This window comes from Microtus pennsylvanicus, chromosome 1 (assembly GCF_037038515.1).
Source record: "Microtus pennsylvanicus isolate mMicPen1 chromosome 1, mMicPen1.hap1, whole genome shotgun sequence".
NCBI classification, from domain to species: Eukaryota; Metazoa; Chordata; class Mammalia; order Rodentia; family Cricetidae; genus Microtus; species Microtus pennsylvanicus.
In genome coordinates this window covers 59,867,890-59,886,117 of record NC_134579.1, presented here as the reverse complement: position 1 = coordinate 59,886,117, position 18,228 = coordinate 59,867,890, and the positions used below count along the sequence as shown (strand labels likewise).

The 18,228-nt window shown below is 42.6% G+C and overlaps 1 protein-coding gene across 1 annotated transcript in view; it reads left to right on the top strand.

The window, feature by feature from the left end:
• Positions 1-18,228, top strand: part of Hacd2 (3-hydroxyacyl-CoA dehydratase 2) — a 98,269-nt gene continuing 80,041 nt past the window's right edge. Inside the window, exons 1-3 of the mRNA XM_075965299.1 lie at positions 1-222; positions 3,549-3,666; positions 17,407-17,425. Coding sequence (XP_075821414.1) covers positions 68-222; positions 3,549-3,666; positions 17,407-17,425 — 292 coding nt within the window. The 5' untranslated portion in view covers positions 1-67. The remainder of the gene's footprint in view (positions 223-3,548; positions 3,667-17,406; positions 17,426-18,228) is intronic.

The following is an 18,228-nucleotide window of genomic DNA, read 5'->3' as shown; positions in this document are numbered from 1 at the left end:
AGCACCCGGTCGGGGCTGAGGTGCACGCGCGCCGGCGAGCGAGCAGAGCGGGCTGCGGGCGCTTGACATGGCGGCAGTGGCGGCGACTGCGGCGACCAAGGGGAATGGGGGTGGCAGTGGCCGAGCCGGAGGCGGCGAAGGCAGCGGCCCGCGGAAGAAGAAGGGCCCCGGGCCCGTGGCCACGGCGTACCTGGTCATCTACAATGTGGTGATGACGGCCGGGTGAGGCTGGGGCGAGCGCGGGGAGGCGGGGAGCGAGCTCTGCGGCCGGGCGCCGTGCGGTCCGCGCGCGCGGCCAGGAGTGGGAACCCGCCCCCGGGGCCGCCGCGGTGCTCGCTCGGTGCTGGCTCGGCGCGGGCTCGGTGGAGCGCGGGGAAGGCTGGCCCGGGGCTGCCCGGCCGGGGCCTCGCCGGGGCGGCCACAGGTGCGGCACGGGGCGGAGGGAAGCGGAGCGGAGGCCAGCCCTGTCGGTCGGCCGGTCACGAGCCGCGGCGTGGAAGCGGCGCTAGCCGCGGCGATCATTCATTTCAGCGGTCGTTTTCAAAATCCCGGCAGAGCTTTGCATCTCGGAGGGAGTGGGAACGCGTTCAAAGTTTCTGACCAGCCACCCAAGTCGGAGCTGTCCGATGGGCGGATTTAGACTTTCTAGGGAGGACTGGGCCAAGTTGAGGTTGGGAATGAATCGACCCTTGAAAGGACTTTCCCCTCTTTCGGTCTGCCCCTTAATAATAGCAGGGTTTTACTTCTAGTTCTCATACAACTTGCCTTGCAACTCCGAATCTGCTGCTGTGTCTGGGCCTCTGGTTTTTTCAGTGAGGGGGAACTGGCTAGGTAAATCCAGTTTCGCAATCCGCTGGCTTTGGTGAGGTGGATCCCGATATGATTTGTTAGGCAATTTCTAAGTTGTAGCACATTTTCTTACTGTCCCTTACTTCTTTCTTCTTCCCTTTCCCCTTGTTTTTAAAGACTAGAGCTCATTATGTAGTCTTGTCTGGTCTGGAACTTGTGATCCTCCTGCCTCAGTCCCCTGACTGCTGGATTAGGGGCCTGTGCCACCCCTCTTGACTCCCTAGCATGCCTTCATTTGTTTGTTTAGTTGTCCTGGGATTGAACCTAGGGCCTGCTTGCATGCACTCATGAGCTATATCCCTAGGACTGTAGCCATTTTCCCCAACAATTTCTTCTTTTTTTTCCTTTTTGGTTTTTCGAGACCGAGTTTCTCTGTAGCTTTGAAGCCTGTCTTGGAACTAGCTCTTGTAGACCAGGGTGGCCCTGAATTCACAGAGATTTTCCTGCCTCTGCCTCCCGACTGCTGGGATTAAAAGGCATGCTCCATCTCCAGCTAATTTTTAGATAAAACTTTCAAATATAGAGAAGAGAATTATGGACTGTAATATTGAAAGTTCAGCTTTAATTGTTTTATAGAGTAGGAGATAGGTTGGCAGGATTCAAATTTTAAAATATACACAAAGACATACATCCAGTGCTGTTCCACCCAGATCACCTTACTGTTAAATCAGCTAATTTTGTAGCTCCTTCTGATGTTGTTATTAACACATGCTACTGTACACTTACACAAATGTTATAGATTTATAGTTAGTATGTTGCCTTTGAATGAAGAAATAGGCTGGGAGGGTGGTAGGCTTATTGCTAGATTAGAAATGGGGGTGTTAAAACATAGGCTTAGGCTGAGCACTGTCTATCACTGAGTTCAAGGCCAGCCAGGGCTACACAGAGAAACTCTGTCTCAGAAAAAAAAAAAGGAAAGAAAGAAAGAAAAAAGAAACATAGACTTTAAGAAGTTGTAACTTGCATAAGATCGTACAAGTTCTCAGAATCCCTGAATCTAAACTCAGGTTAGTGAAAAACTACTGCAGATCTAAATTGTCTTTTACATAAATTTCCCCAGATCAATTAGAGTGATTTTTTTTTTTTTAAGGAGACTATTCAGGGATCTGTGTATGCTTGTGTGTAAAGTTCCTGTACTAGCAAAGGTGTTAGTAGAAGCATTGCATTGCTTCTCTGAGGAAGAAGGAACGTCTTTTTCTGGGTGATGAGCTTGAGATAAGAGTGAGGAGTGAGATCTTAAACCAGGAAGAAAAGTTGGGATTTTGAGAGGGAAGTTATGCCTAATACTGATAACAAACCTGAGCATGAATTTATAACAGGCGTCTGGCCAGTTCTACCCATAAGGAATTCATTTCTTCTATTCTAAACCCTTATTTAATGTCCTTCTGTGATAGTTTATAGGTATAGAGTGTGTCAATTTAGTTAAATCCGACTGTTCTCTCTGATATGTGCCTTAATGACCGAGTGACTTTTGCTTCATTATGGAATTTAACAAGGAATACCAGGGCCTGATGTTTATTCTTGAGAAGGAGAGTTGAACAGAACGATAATGTTCACAGCTGCATGTTCCTGCGCTTTTTTGTTTCATGTTATTCTAATCAATTAGCCTATTTGATCTCTCTTCTCATTTGGTTTTGGGAAATTTAAAACTATTCTTTTTCAAAGGCAACTTTTATTTATATTTCATTGATAATTTAGATAAGAAAGATTATATATGGACATGTCGCACTGAGACTCTTGTGAAAATAGTTTGAAATATTTTCCAGTCTTAATATTATTATTAAAGATACTTTAACAGCACAAAACGATTAAAATCGAACCCTTTGTTCCCCTTTAGACTTTGTGGGATCTGATTTAACTGCACAAAGACCATCTTAGCTTATTCCGTTTATATTGACCTTGTTCTCAGCAGACACAGTTACGGAAGAGTCAAGTTCCTGATGAGTGAGGTGCCACCATGTAATTTTATTTTAACAGTGTGCGGTAGGTGGTGTAACACTTATTTGTGCTACAACTTGGTCTTTGTAAGTTATAGTCAGTGCGCGCATCACTTTTATACCACACTTGAAATAATTCACTTGCAAGGAAGGAAGTTTTGTTTGGGCGCGCAGTTGTGGAGGGTCCATCCCACAACTGAAGGATCTCCTTTTGTTGGTCAATTGATAAATCAGGAACAAAACTGTTCACCTCATGACCATGCCACAAAAGGGTCGGGATCTCACAGTCCTCTTTCAGGGCATGTCTCTAGTGACATAAAGACTTCTCACTAGGTCTCATGTCTTGAAGGTTGACCTCCACCCAGGAGTGTTACTCTGGGGACTGTGCCCTTCACATAGACCAGTGGCTCTCAGCCTTCCTGATGCTGGGACCCTTTAATATAGTTCCTCATGTTGTGGTGACCCCCAGCCATAAAATTATTTTTATTGCTAATTCAAACTGTAATTTTGCTATCGTTACGAATCGTAATGGATACCTGTGTTTTCCATTGGTTTTAGGTGATCCCTGCGAATGGGTTATTTGACCCCCAAAGGAGTCTCGATCCACAGGTTGAGAACCACTATTAGAGTCAAACCATAACATTTGATAAATCTAGAATCCTTTTTTTTTTAAAGCTGTGCTTTGTGCTTTTACTATATCTTTATATTATCTTCCACCCTACTCTTTGTTCTTTCCTAACTGCGCTCTCTCTTCTTTCCCAGATGGCTGGTGATAGCAGTTGGGTTTGTGAGAGCATACGTGGCTAAGGGCAGCCACCACAGTCTTTATTACTCAATAGAAAAGCCTTTGAAATTTTTCCAGACAGGAGCCTTACTGGAGGTACGTTTGAGACTTTTGTCGCTAATTTCAAATGCTATAAAGTAGAAAACATACTGTTATTATGATAAAATATATTGAAATTGCCTTGTCTTTGTTGGATTTTGCAAACAAAATTTAGAAATTTTGTTTTATGAAAGCAGCGCCTCAACAGTCTTTGAAATTCTAAAAAAAATTTAAAATTCCACTTAATGTATTGCTTGGAATATATTTTTTATCCAGCTTTTATAGGAAATCAAGTGACATAAGCTTATGCTAAGATTTTGAGGAATTCTAGGAATGCCCTTGTGAAGTGTTGACAAACTCATACTTTCAGGGCCCATATATAGCAGGATTGTTATAGCAGGAATGGTGAGTGCTGGCGGATGTATTAATGAGAGATGGGAGACACAGCAGAACCTGTCCAAAGGTGTCTAAATTTAAAATAATTAAATAAGGCTTTGAAGGACAGACAGTAGAGATTCTCAGTGAAGCTGGTGGTGCTGTGCTTATCTTGATCCTCTTTGCTGACAGAAAACAAAACCCAACTCAAAGAATTTTAAGAATAAAGGAATCTTTTGGTCTGAAGCTGATAGATATACAAACTTTTGGGCTGGAGGGATGGCCCAGTAATTAAGAGTCCTGACTGCTCTCCCAGAAGACCTGAGTTCGATCCAGCCCCCACATCGTGGATCACATCTCTGTAACTCTAGTTCCAGGTAATCTGATGCCCTCTTTTGACCCCGAAGGGCATCAGAAATACATGTGGGAAAACACTCATAAAAATAAGTTAGTAAAATAATGTTTTAAAAAGGTAAAATGTTAACTTATAAGATGAAGGGAAGCAGATCGGGACTGAGAACCAGTGATTTGACATTAGAACTCTGTTTCTCTTAGGCTCTGCTAAGACATCCTTTATGTGGTGGAAAGGGCTTAGTTTTTCTGAGCGGCTGTTTCAGATACAGTTCTAGGAAGGATTCTGTTTGGCCCTATTTATACCAACTTGATCAGCAGGCTTAGAGTGTGTGCCTGCTCTTCTGGCCAATGGATTATAGATTTTGGTAGTAGAAAGAGGGGCTGAGGTTAAATAGGGTTATACAAATCAAAAGCTACATAGTTACTGTAGTGAAAACCTTTGGTAGTGTAGAAGACATGCTCAGTTTTATTTCCTGCATTCTCCAGGGCAAACCCAGCATGACATTTAAAACACAAACTAGGGAAAGATGTTTTAAGGTCTCCGGTTCTCACACTAACTTTTAAAAGCAGAAGGTCATAGCTTTTGCTACTGCTTTAAAGTAAGCAAGCACTCTCGACTTTGCACCTGCAGGGATGCTGTGGTGACTTGAGCATCCCCTGAGTACCTACTCCAGCTGGGCTGTGGATTCGTCTTTTATCCCTTGTTCACCTTTTTGATTTGGAAAAGAGTTAAGCTAAAGCCGATTTCTAGTTTCTTCCTGCCTAAACAGTTTGAGTCCAAGAAAACCAACAGATTCTTATAGTAGGCTTTCTTGGACTGCCTGTCCCCAAATCATGACATGGAGATTTATTATTAATTAGGAATGCTCGGTCTTAGCTTAGGCTTGTTTCTAGCTATTTTTTTCTTTTAAATTAGCCATTTCTGTTCATCTGTGTGCTGCCCCGAGGCTCATTTACCTTATCTGTTTACATACCGTCCATCCTGCTTTTCTGCATTTCTCTGTGGCTGGGCCCTGGCTGGCTGCCTGCCAGCCCCCGCCTGCCCCCTCCTTTGCTTAGCTATTGGCTGTTCAGTTTTTATTTTAACCAATCAGGTGCCTTAGGCAGGCAAGGTGAAATAGCAACACACCTTTACATAGTTAAATAAATGCAGCATAAACAAATACGACCATCTTTACATAGGTAAACAGTTGTTGTGCAGCACAGATGCAGCACATCTTTGTATAGTTAAGCTAATCTTCTGTTCCACAGCAGACTCTAGCGTGAGTCATTTTAAGCCTGGAGCTGGGGTTTCCTGAAATGGGGAAGAGATAAGTAGTACTTATCGTAGTCTCTCGTCACCTTGTCACACAGTTCCTTCAGTTACAGAGAAGCACATCTGAGGTCAGGGCCATCAGAAACAGCTTCAGTGCTTGACATAGGAGGGGTTACTTAGGGTTAAACACATCAGTGATTTTAAGGGGATTTCCTTGAAGATTTTGTAATGTACAAATATAATTTTAAATGTGTAAATATGTCTTAGGGAAGGTAAGTAAATTAAATAGAGCATTACAGAATTCATTCCAGAGCCAAGTCTTAAGACTTTGAAGGATGGTTGGCCTGTTCATCTCTGTTGAATTTTTAATAGGAATTTAAGAAATTAATTTAATTTTTTTTTTTTTTTGCTTTGCCTTTGTCAATCTCCACTAAAATCTTATTACATGACAAGTCCTGGATTTGGTTTTAGGAAAAGATTCTGCCCTAAAATGGAAAAGTCTTTTGCGCTATCCACCTCTCAGAAAGGAAGAGATAGTAAAAATAGAAAAAAGAGATAGTGTGTGATGAAGCGGTGACTTCTAAAAACAAACAGGTGACCATCACAGAGGTCCGTAGTGGCTGTGGAGAGCGCCCGCACAAACACACTTATGTGCCATGCTTAGGAAGGGCTTTATCACATACACAGTATACTCGCTAGCTGTGTGCAGCTTGGTTAATTACACTGTATCCCATTAACAGGATGAGAAAAATAATCTAGATAAGTTAGCTACTCATTTACTTGTGTGCTGACAGATGTTCTTCAGTGGGGCCTTTGGGAATTTTGACTTAAAAGAAAATAGAAGTTAGTTGTTCCTAAGAAATTTCAACTCTTCTTAGGAATATATAAAAGACTTAGAGGCATTTACTAAGCAAGCCCAAATGGTCATGCAGTGATGTGGTACGAAAACAAAACTCAAAATAATCTACTTTCTGAAGAGATTTATTTGTTTATTTTTGCACAATGGACACATTGAACTGGTGGTACATGATATTGGTCTTTTTTTGTGTGTGGAGGTGGGGTACTCGGGGTTGAACCCACGACCTTGCACACACATACCAGGCTAATTTAACACTGGGCTATGCTGCCAACCCAGTGGTAAGGAATTTTAGTAAGATTGATAGAAACCTACTTATCCAAGAACATTCGAGGTTTTTTTTAATAATTTTTTTTTATTTTTTAATAATTTCCAAATTATTCTACAGGTATTAATTTAAGTGTTTGGTTAATGAATACTGTGAAAATTGAACCCTTACTAAAAAGGAACTAACTTAAGGCCTGGGGAGGGGCTTTGTGGCAATATGCTCACCTAGCATGCACAAGGCCTGGGAGTCACTCTACAGGAAAAAACAATAGGAGCCTACAGTCTTGTTGGGTAGGTAATTGTAGGAAGGCTGTTGGCTGGAGATCATAGGAACCTCCTCACTTAGTCATCAAGAGGAACTTATTAGAAGTATTTTATAAAGTCCAAGGCAGGAATGTAGCTGGGCCGTAGGAACGGCCAGAGTCCCTCAGGTGTTAATGCACCATCGCTTGTGTCTGCTATTCTCTAAGTGGTGTCCAAACCATTCCCTGCCTGCAGTCTAGTTTTCTGTTTCTGTGTGCCGGGTGACGGTAACAGTTAGTCTCCTAATGTAGCTCTTCCAACCAAGGTGAGACCAGCTGGCTAGAAGCAGAGTCTTGGTCTGTGTTTGTAGTGAGGAGCTAAGATGCAGTTGAATCAGTTGTGCATCCTGGACTGTCACCTCTGTAGACAGGGATTGCGGCTGTAGTGATTACCCAGAAAGACAGGAGGAAAGGGGCAGTCTTTAGAGTGAGATTCCAGATAAAGGCGGGAAGTATTTTACTAAACTTTCACAAGACCCTCAGCAAAATGAAAATATCCTGTATTTTATTATGTATAATATGTGATAATATATATTATTACATGTAATAGTTAACATCTTATTTATCTTTGAGTTTTGCTTTAGGATTTAAGTGAGGATGTTTCCCCATATTTTCCAGGCTGGTCTCCCCGTTGTGGGTTTAAGCAATCCTTTGTTGTAGCCTTCCAAAGCACTGGACATACAAACACACACCACCGTATCTGGCTATAATGTGATTTATAAGTTGACCAGTGTAAAATGTTAATAATCAGTAATATAGGCCCAAAGATCAGTACACAAATATATGTTGTACCTTGGGTCAAATCTGGAATAATTCTGTGCTAATTAATAAGAGCAGCACCAACATATTTTTTAAAATGCTACTCATAGATAACAAAATGTGATGTGTATTTACCAGAAACACGAATTGTTGGTGGCATGTCCATCCTGGCTGAACCATGAAAACACACTGTGTAAAAAGAAGGCAGACACAAAAGGTCAGCAGATAATGTGACTCCTTTGCATAAATGTTCAGGGCACCAGTCTGTAGAGGCAGAGGATTGACTGTTAATGGGTAGAGGGTTTCCTTTTAAACGGATAAAAATGTTCTAGTGTCAGTAATGACGCTGACTTACAACTTTGTGCCTGTACTGAACAAGATCACTGAATCATACACTTCTTAGGGGTGGATTTTGTCATCTTGTAAATCATATCTTGGTTTAAAATGCTATTTGTCAAAATGTGCTGTGGGTCAGCTTCTTCTCACTTTTGCTTTGTTTCGTGATAGTCACTGACACTGCAGACTTTTTCTAGTTCTCTGAGCAGAGATTGAACATTAGGCTGAGGATGTAGTGTGTGGTAGAGTCCTACGTTCAACTCCTTGTACACAAACAAATACTTGGTTGATGTTACAGTCATGGTAGTTTGTTTTTTTAATCTTGCTTTGGTTTGGACTGGGGTTGAACCTAGAGTTTCATCATGCTAGGTAAATAAACACTGTACTACTGTGTTATATCTCTAGCCCTCCCTTAAAAAACAAACAAAAACCTTTTATTGGACAGGCAAGAAAGCTCATTGGGTAAAAAAGCATTTGCTGCACAAGCCTGGGCACTTGAGCTCATTCCCTGGAACCCACATGATGGAAGAAGAGAACTAACTCCACAGAGCTATCCTCTGACCTCCACACATATGTGCCCCCACTGTCCTCTGACCTCCACACATATGTGCCCCCACTGTCCTCTGACCTCCACACATATGTGCCCCCACTGTCCTCTGACCTCCACACATATGTGCCCCCACTGTCCTCTGACCTCCACACATATGTGCCCCCACTGTCCTCTGACCTCCACACATATGTGCCCCCACTGTCCTCTGACCTCCACACATATGTGCCCCCCACTAATAATACATAGTTCAGAAAAAAAAAAAACCTTTCGTTTTTGAGATAGTGTCTTGTTAAAGTTGCCCAGGCTGCCCTTAAACCCCCTTTATAGTCCAGCCATGCGGTGAACTTGAGGCCCAGCTGTCTCATTCTCAGAAGTAAGTAGATCTGCACCTGTAGACTGGGCCAGAATGGCAGTTTAAAATGACTTCTGAGTAAAGTTGCATTCCTGCATGCGTTTGGTTAAAATAGGAGTGCATGTTGACTGTGGCCCAGGACTGAAAGTGAGATCTCCAGCCGGATGAGATTGTTTGCACAGGCCTGTTGGGCTGGTACAAACCATGGAGGTTGCTATGTACCTCATGTACTGGGTCTTTCTGGCCCAGTGGCCCACAACAACTCTTTTATGTCCTACTGCCCTCCAGATCTTCTCCTGTGCAAGAGCCCTTATCGATGATACGGAGAAATATGCAGGCTCATTTCTTACCTTTTTTTAGAGCTTTCCTATTGCTGGATTTGAAGTGGCAGACTTGGTTCTGGAGGGCTGTGAGGACCGCAGACAACTTCTGCCAGATCTTGTAACCCTGGGGTAGCAATTCTTGCTCCACCTCTGTATCTAGTCAGAGTCTTCTTGCCTACTCCATCCTTCAGATGGAATAGGAGATGGTTTTGAAAGCTTTTTAGATAGAGGGCACTCTTATTCCATATGTCTTTAAGAAAAAGGCTCCCAGCTCACGCCTCTGGCTGGCCCTGTGTTGGTGTCAAGGTTTTACTAATAGAGCTCTATGCTCCAGGCACACTACGTGTCAGGCTTGCTTCTGTGAACTGGTGTGGGGATGATTCACAAAAGGCCAGGGTTTGTTTGTTTGTTTTGTTTTTATTTTTTGTGGGAACCTGTTGGTTTTCCAATAACAGTTTTATGTCTTAAGGGCCATTTGAACCAATCTACATGCACTTGTTAGAGTCCCTCTATTCTGAAGATTGCTTTTAAGAGAACAGATCTAGAAGAGTTTGGGAGGGCTAGCAGAGCCAGTCAGGTGGAGACATCTAGTACAAACTTGTTGAACAACAAATCCCAGAAAAACCAGCTTCAGAAACTATGTGAGAACTGGATGGGAGAAAACGAGCCTGGATGTAAGAAGTGTCACAACATTTGACAGGAAGAGGGAGTCTGTAGGAAAGAAGACCCACCCACACAGGTGTCATTGCTTGATAACTCAAGCAAGTAGAAGTTAAATAATACAGTGCTCAAAGAACTGAGAAAGCTAATGATTTTAGAACAGAATGCGCTAAAATTAAAAAACAAATCCCAAACCCCCAAAACTAAATCTATTGATAGTGACTGTAGGGAAGGAAAGAGACGGTGGTGACACGGGCAATAACCACGAAACAGTCAGTCCCAGTCATAGAGCAGCCCAGGTAAAGCAGATAAGAGCAGAAGAAGCCATTGAGAACTTTGCAGAGTTCACCATTTAAGGCCTAAAAAGAACATTACACAGGCTGCCTGGTACAATGGATGCGGTATATTGGACTGGCTAGTGGTGCATGGCACTAGAACAGAGGCCCAGTCTGTGAAGACGCGGAGCCGCTGAGCTAACCACTGGGGTTAAAACCAGTGCATCCATAGAACTGAATGAAGACATAAAAGCTTTAAAAGAATAATAAGGCTACTCAAAGAAATAGGAAAAATTGGAAAGTGTAATTCAAAGTAATCGTGAAGAAAAAAATCCAGAGACTTTTCTCAAGGAAAAGGCTGGTTTTTGACAGTTTATGGCACACCACAGAGGAGCACTTCTGCCAGGAAAAACATTCTTCCTCTTTTTGGATTTCTTTTTAAGTTCTTAAACTTAGATCAAAGATCTTAATTCCTAGAAGAAAAGAAACTTGGAAATGAAATAGTAAAAGTGAGTTAGGGCCTTAGACTTGGACCTTCCAAGGAAACAAAGTCCACGTGATGCTGGCTGAGAGCAGTGGGCCCCTAAGGAGACAGCACTATTTCCTACAGGTGGGGTATCCTAACACCTCCAGAAGCACAGACTTGGGAAGAGAACCAAAGTGCGTTTAGCTGTTACATAAATAATAAAGACGTTAGCTAAGTGTGTTTAAACTGTCTGCTTAATAATGTCCCAGATCTGTATTGCCCAGTGCAGTAGCCACTAATCACATGGTTGTGGAGCCCTGGAGACATGGCTGGTGGGACTGAAAACAGGTTTTAAATTTCATTTCCATTTTGGTAGATATGTATGACTAGTGGCATCTGCACAGCCCAGGGTAGGTAGACCATGATCCAGATTGCCAAGGGCCCCCTGGAATTCCATGACTTGGTTCCGATTCTGCCAGAACAGAGTGAGTAGGAAGGTGGTGACTGAGTAAGGGGGCTGACGTGCTGTAAACGTTACATCACATAACTTTAGAGCGATGAGACTAACTACTCAGATGCATGAGTGTTTTCTGATGGAGAAAGGCTTGAAGGGCTTTGCCATTGCCAGTGCTGTCTGTGTGGAGTGTAGGGGTGCTGAGTAAGAGCTATCCTCTTCTACTTTCTGTGTTTTGTATACATTTGTGTACCTCTTTATATGACTCTTGAAAGACAATAATTATATGTAATAACATGTAATAACATGCGAAAAAGCTGGATGGGTGAGGAAAGCAGGATTAAAACCGTTTTGGATAAGGAATGCGATAGCTGAGCTAGTTCATGGGTTCAGTCTTGAAGCCTCAGCTTGAGAGCTTGGGGTCATGGAAACGTACCCGAGATCTGCGTTTGCTGTACAGAGCCTATCAAAGTGGAAAGTGAGAGTGGGAGGGGCTTCAGAGATGGCTTCTGTGTTCCTCTAGAGAATCCAGGATCCCAGCACCCACAATCCATCTAGCTCACAACGGTCTAACTCCAATTCCAGGTGATCTAATGCTCCTCTGGCACCTGTGGACACCAGGCATGCACATGGTAGACAAACAGACACGGAGGCAAAACACTCACATACAGAAAATAGAAATAAATAAATCTTTACAAAAACTGTGTGTGACAGAATTACTATAAACTTACAAGACGATAGACAAAAAGCATAATAAATGCTCTTGCATAGCATATGTGAGACCCTAGTTTCAGCTCCATTGCCACAAAAGAGTGGGTGGAGAGAAAAAGAGAAAAGAAAAGCTAGCTGAGACTAGACGGGCATGGTGGCACATTACTGTAATCCCAGCTGAGTCTGGAAGCCTGGGAGTTTGAGACCACCCTTGGCTAAGTAGTAGGACTTAGTCAAAAGAGGAGCAGGCAGAGGGGGAGGGAGGGAGGGAGGGAGAGAAGGCAAGAGGAAGATCAGCATAAGATAAAGCTGATTTCACAACAAGCAGAGAACATGGGAGATCATTTGATGAGTAAATGTTTATCTGAACAGAGAATCAAAATGTGTAGAAAGGCTGGCAGAAGTGCTTGAGAAGTGAAAATGGAGTCTTGAGATTCGTCATGCTGTGTGTATGCAAACACTGCAGACACAAATCTAAGACAGTTTTGTCATTGATTAGCACGGTGACCCTCTTTCTCTTGAGCCTCGATTTGTTGTGAATAGTGAACACACTGTATTAAATTACTTTCCAATGTTAAGTTCCGTGAAACTTTAGCACTTTACTCTCAGAAAATGAAATATAAGCAAATTAGTCACTATAGTGCTGCAAGATGGTGAAATTAAGAACAATGAGAAAATATTGGCAATTGGGGAAATTTCACTTGTTTTCTCCTTCAAGGATGTAAAAGGATTTTGGAAAAACATTTGGTGCCTCTGGTGTTTCATTTTGTTTTTTTGCTTAGATTCTAAACATTTAAAAAGGAGTTGCCTGTGTAGTGAAGGCTAGATTGGAAAACATGCTTTCGTCCCTCAATGAACCCCAGAAGCGACTTCACACACTGCATCACAGGTGGTAGCAGCCAGGTTGGCCTGGAAGAATCCATGAGAACCTAGGGCTCTGTTTTCAAGAACTTTTATGAACACATTCACTGTAGAAGATAATAGATTTCACTATACGTTTTCACATATGTGCATCACACATAGTGGTTGCATGCACCCTGCGTGCTCTCCCTGCCCCACTGGCCTCCCTCCACATAAGGCACTCTATGGAAACTGTGGGTGAGACAGAGTCCAGCACACCCTGTTTGTTCCTTCCAGATTTGACACCAGGATGAGTCACCCGCTCTTCCGGAGGTAAATAAATTAAAAGGTGGAGAAAGACTGGTAGGATTTGGCAGAAACCCTGCTCTTGGCCACCCGAGGAGAGAGAGGTTCTCCCTTCTAACAGTAAATGCCGTGTGTGTTCACTGGATGGAAGATGGTGAAGGAGGTGTACATATTGTTCATATGCTCCATGCCTCAAAATTGCTCGTCACATTTTGGTGTCTGACCCTCGAGACTACATGTTAAGGCTAGGAGTGTAGCTCAGTAGTAGAGTACCTACTTAGCATATGTGAGACCCTGGATTTGGTCCTCGGCACTGGGGGAAAAGGTTACATGTTATATGCATGGGTTTAAAGCAAAATGAGATTATCTGTATATGGTATTTTATTTTCCTAATTGAATCAAATTTTAGTTAATGTACACAGTTAATTATGGGCTACTGCACAGTGTAGACAACTATAGTAGATACGATTGAGTTACCCAGCTCTGAATTTTGTCATGTGTGGAAGTTCTCTCTGTTCTTGAGACTGAACCCACAGCAACTGCATCCCTTGCCAAAGACTCACCTTCTTAAGCCATAGCCAGTTGAAGCAGGGGTGCATACCTAACCCATACTGGGCTGGTCAGGTTCTTATCCTCCCATGGGTTCCTGTTCGCCTTGAGACTTGTTAAACTCTGTGTGGGTGTTTTACTGTTATTTCCTTACCTGAAATTAAAATGGTTCGGTGGTTAGGAGCATTGACTCTTCTTCCAGAGGACCTGGGTTTGATTTCCCGCAACCACATGTTGGCTGACAGTCATTTGTAACTAGAATTCCAGGGAATCTGGGTCCCTCTTTTAGCACCAGGTGTGCATGTGGTACACAGACATACCTTCAGGCAAAATATCCATGCACATTAAATAACAAAATATTTTTAAATGAAATTGGAAAGGTTTGTTGATAACTCACAAAATTTCCTCAGTTCAAATCATAGGAACTTTTTCAAAAGGGCATTTCTAAAAAGCCATTATACAAGATGGCATACTGAAGTTAAAATTTAAAACCAAAACCAGCGTATATTTTGGTAGGTAGATACTATAGCGTTTGAATCCACTGGGAAAGACCGAAGACTTAGACTCAACTCAAATTTAGATTAAGTGAATTTATTCTTACTGCTAGCAGAAAAACAATGGCCTTACAGCCAAACAGTATTCCATGCTAAATGGGGGTAAAGAAGAGGTTTATAAAGGTGGATAGCAAGGTGTACATTACAATTATCTATGGAATTCATAGCTGGGCAAGAAAATTGTTCTACTTCCCCCAGTTATTTCTTTTCCCCATTGTATAGTAATAAAAAGACCACTTCATCCCAGTCCCAGAGTGTTAGGTAGGTTTACAAAGCAGAAAGCAGGAACACCATTATCCTATTCTTAACGCATCCTCAGGCCATTGGGGTCTCACAGGCATTCCAGGGCAAAAGTCAACAGCCCTTAAGGGTTGCCTGGTACCATATTAAATTTCTTTAGCCGTCACAGGGGAGTTAATGTGTGAATTATTACACAGGTCTGAGCACTCTGGGGGCAGTGTCACTGTAATTTAGAGGCAATTACACAGTGTCATCATGTTAGGACTGGCTGCCACATCCCCTCAATGTAAAGGGCTCTCGAGGGAAAACTGTATGGTGTTTTCACAGGCAGTTTGAATATGGCAAGTTCTCTACTGTTATTCCTATGAGGTATGTGTTGTGGGATCCCCCTTAGTATGCGGTGAATATGTTTTATTACCACTGGTTAATAAAGAAGCTGCTTTGGCCTATGGCGGGGCAGTATGTAACTAGGAGGGAAAACTAAATTAAATGTAGGGAGAAAGAAGGTGGAGTCAGACACCATGTAGCCGCCCAAGAAGCAAGATGTGAGATAACAAACCATGAGCCTTGTGGTAAAATATAAAATAAACAGAAATGGATTAATTTAAGATGTAAGAGTTAGTTAATAAGAATCCTAAGCTAATAGGCCAAAGAGTATGTAATTAATATTAAGCCTCAGAGTGATTGATATTTTATAAGCAGCTTTGGGAACAGGCGGGCTGAGAAAATCCAGTCCAGGGGGACCAGCAGGGCGGAAAATATTTGTAGCAACATCCTGGCGCCAATGTGGCGCTCAAACCCACAACCCTGAGATTAAGAGTCTCATGCTCTCCCAACTGAGCTAGTGGAACAGAAACTTCAGTTTACGGGTATGCTTCTTCTAGTCCAGTGATTTATTCTATGGATCCCAGAGCACTGGCACTTCTTAGGACAGCGGTTCTCAACCTGTGGGTTGCAACCCCCTTGTAGATTTTACAGGGATTACTTAAGATCATTGGAAAACACAGATATTTATGTTACCGTTTTTAAGTTTTATTTATTATTATGTGGGTATGGGCATGGGAGTGCACATGGTGGAAGGCAGGGAACACTGGAGTCAGCCCCTCCACCTACCTTCCCATGGGCGCCTCGCATGGGTGCCTGGCTTACACAGCAAGGCTTTACCTGCTGAGCCATCTCTGGCCCTGGCCATTTTATTTTTAAATCCAAATTTATTTATTATGAGTTAATATTATATCTGCTTGTTGTTACATATTTATGTCCAAAAGCATTTACATACTAAAATATGTATTTTTAATTAAATTATTTTCTTCTTATTTCTTCGTGTATCAGTTAGGATAGTTCTTGAAAATTTTGTGTAAGTAGGTCACGTCAGCTGTGAGTTTCATTAGGAAGGTGAAGGGGGTGCTATAAAATACGTGTGATGAAAGGATGGAGACCTAGAAAACAGGGTAGCACGAATTGCTGTCATCTTTTCCTCCAGTGCCGGTCCTTAATGAGCAGTCAGGATGTCTTGTCACACACATGAAGAGAATGCATGCTGCTTTGTCTCCTCAAAGGCTGCTCTTCATTCATGCCCTTCATTTCAGCCCTCACTTTAATCTAGATTTGTCCTCTGCTTTTCCCAAGCCGTGCAGTAGGAGATTGAGCTTCTCTTGTAATAGTCACACATTTGAGATTTTCGGAGCATCTTTTAAAAGGGATAACATGACTGGATGGATGAAAATTTTTCTCTTCTCTTTTTGGGTAGCAGGAATTTTTGCATAGCTCAGTTTTTAAAGCCAGGCTCTCTCCCTCTGCTCTGCTCTCTCCATGAGACTGGGGACGTTAGTGAAAAAGTAGTCTCTAAGCAGAGAGCTGATCAGGGATAGTTCAGCTAAAGTCTGTCTTGTGATGGTCTTGCCTCCGGGGCTCAGAACTCAGAAATAGTGGCAGAAAACATAGAGAAGACAGAAAACCAAGGTGTGGATTCTTGCCCAGGCTGCTGCTGACCACTGTGGCAAGCTGTGCAGCATTCTGTGTCCTGGTGTTCCCACCCACTGCCCTAACTGCCCTGTCTACCTGTCAGGGTGACTAGCAGGATCAAATAAAGAACTGCTAGAGATGTTTTGTAAAAGTGATACCAGGAACTGCAACATATTTTATCCTTATCGCCCAGAAGAACTCTGTTCATGAACTCAGTCCTTGAGGTGGCATCAAGACGGTCATCACCAGGGTTAAAGCAACAGGGGTTTAGAAGGACACAATTGGCCAATTGGGAGGCCATTGAGATAGGGTGGAAATGGCATTCTCAGTCCAGGTGCTAAAAGTGGAAACCAGCAGGAATAGGAAGCCAGTTGAGACTTGGAGGTGAGGAGTCGTTAGTCCAACAGACTGGGAGCCCAGTGGTTTCCGGTAATGGAGAGAGGAAGGAAGCAATGTGCCTCCTTGAGGTAACCGTTTTGAGATGCTGATGTAGTGCATGCAGATGTCCACCGTGGTTTGGAAAGTGCAGCTGGAGCTGGGAGACAAGTGTAGAAATTAGACCAGGGAAGAACTCTGCAGCAGGATCATTGAGTGAGGCGAGAGAGGGACCAAGGATGGAGCTTTGAAGAATGAATATCCGCATTGAAGGGTCTGTGGGCAAGAACAGCCAACAAAGGCACTACTGGTGCCACGTTGTGTGGCCTGTGACAGTTCTGTTCTGCACATTATAGGACACAGGAGAGGCTGTGCTTGGGCTGTACTTGTGAGCTGATGAGTTATAAAAGAGGTCATTGACATCTAAGAAGCCACTGTGTGACCATTAAGTCTTTACGATCTCTCAGAGATACACGAACTAAAATGAACAAACAAAACTAGTAACAAGTTTTATTTTGTTAAATAGCCTGTAGCAAGGTTTAAAAGTAGAATGTTCGTTTTTTCGGGTTAGCTGGCCACTGCTGCTTTTTTCTTAACTGAAAGCAATTTATGTGAAATAAAGCTGTAATATTGGTCCTCACTAATTTTCTTCCCCTTTTTTTTTTCTCTCTAGGTTTTACATTGTGCTATAGGTAAGTAGAATCCCACCCCCCCACACACACACACACCTTCTGAATGAATTAAATTTTGCCTTTTTTAGAGTCATAGATGATGGATTTGGTTTGGTCCTTAAAACTCAGATTATTTAATTAATATGTATATAATTGCTCATTAAGTAGTTTTGCTTTCTGACGTAGAAAGTATTGCTTAGATGTCACCACACACATTATCTGTTGTAGCTCCTTTCCTGTCGGTTTAGGAGGGACCTCCCCTTCTGAACACAGTAGTAATAAATAGGACGCTCCCATGTTTCTAAGCATGGCTCGGGTTCAGGTGCTGTGCTTTGTTGGAGAATTCCCCTGTGACCCATACATGGGTGTTCTCTGTGTATTGTAAAGCATAATAGTTTTAACACTAGGTACAGGAGTTCTAATGAAAGTAGATCATGTGCATGGTTGGCCGAATGGTTCCTTTTTATTGGGAGAGCCATCACATTTTGCCGTGGAACTCTGAGGCATAGCTTCTAGTATGGGATGGATAGACACCTGTAGTTAAACAAAGGTCAATTTCGGAAAGTGGACAGACCCTATAAAGCAAAGGGACAGTGTGCACATGATATTTATTCAAACGTACCGAAAGTCTGAAAACTTGAGAACTGAGGCTGCAAGCCAGTATCGCCCGCTCAGTTTACCTGACAGCTGAAGTAGACGTGTGTACTATTGTATGTATAGTATTATTTTTATTAATGTCTGAATGTTTTAATGTCCCAAATTACTTTGCTTATCTTAAAATAAGTTGTTACACTTCTTTAAAATTTCTATCCCTGGGAGTAAAT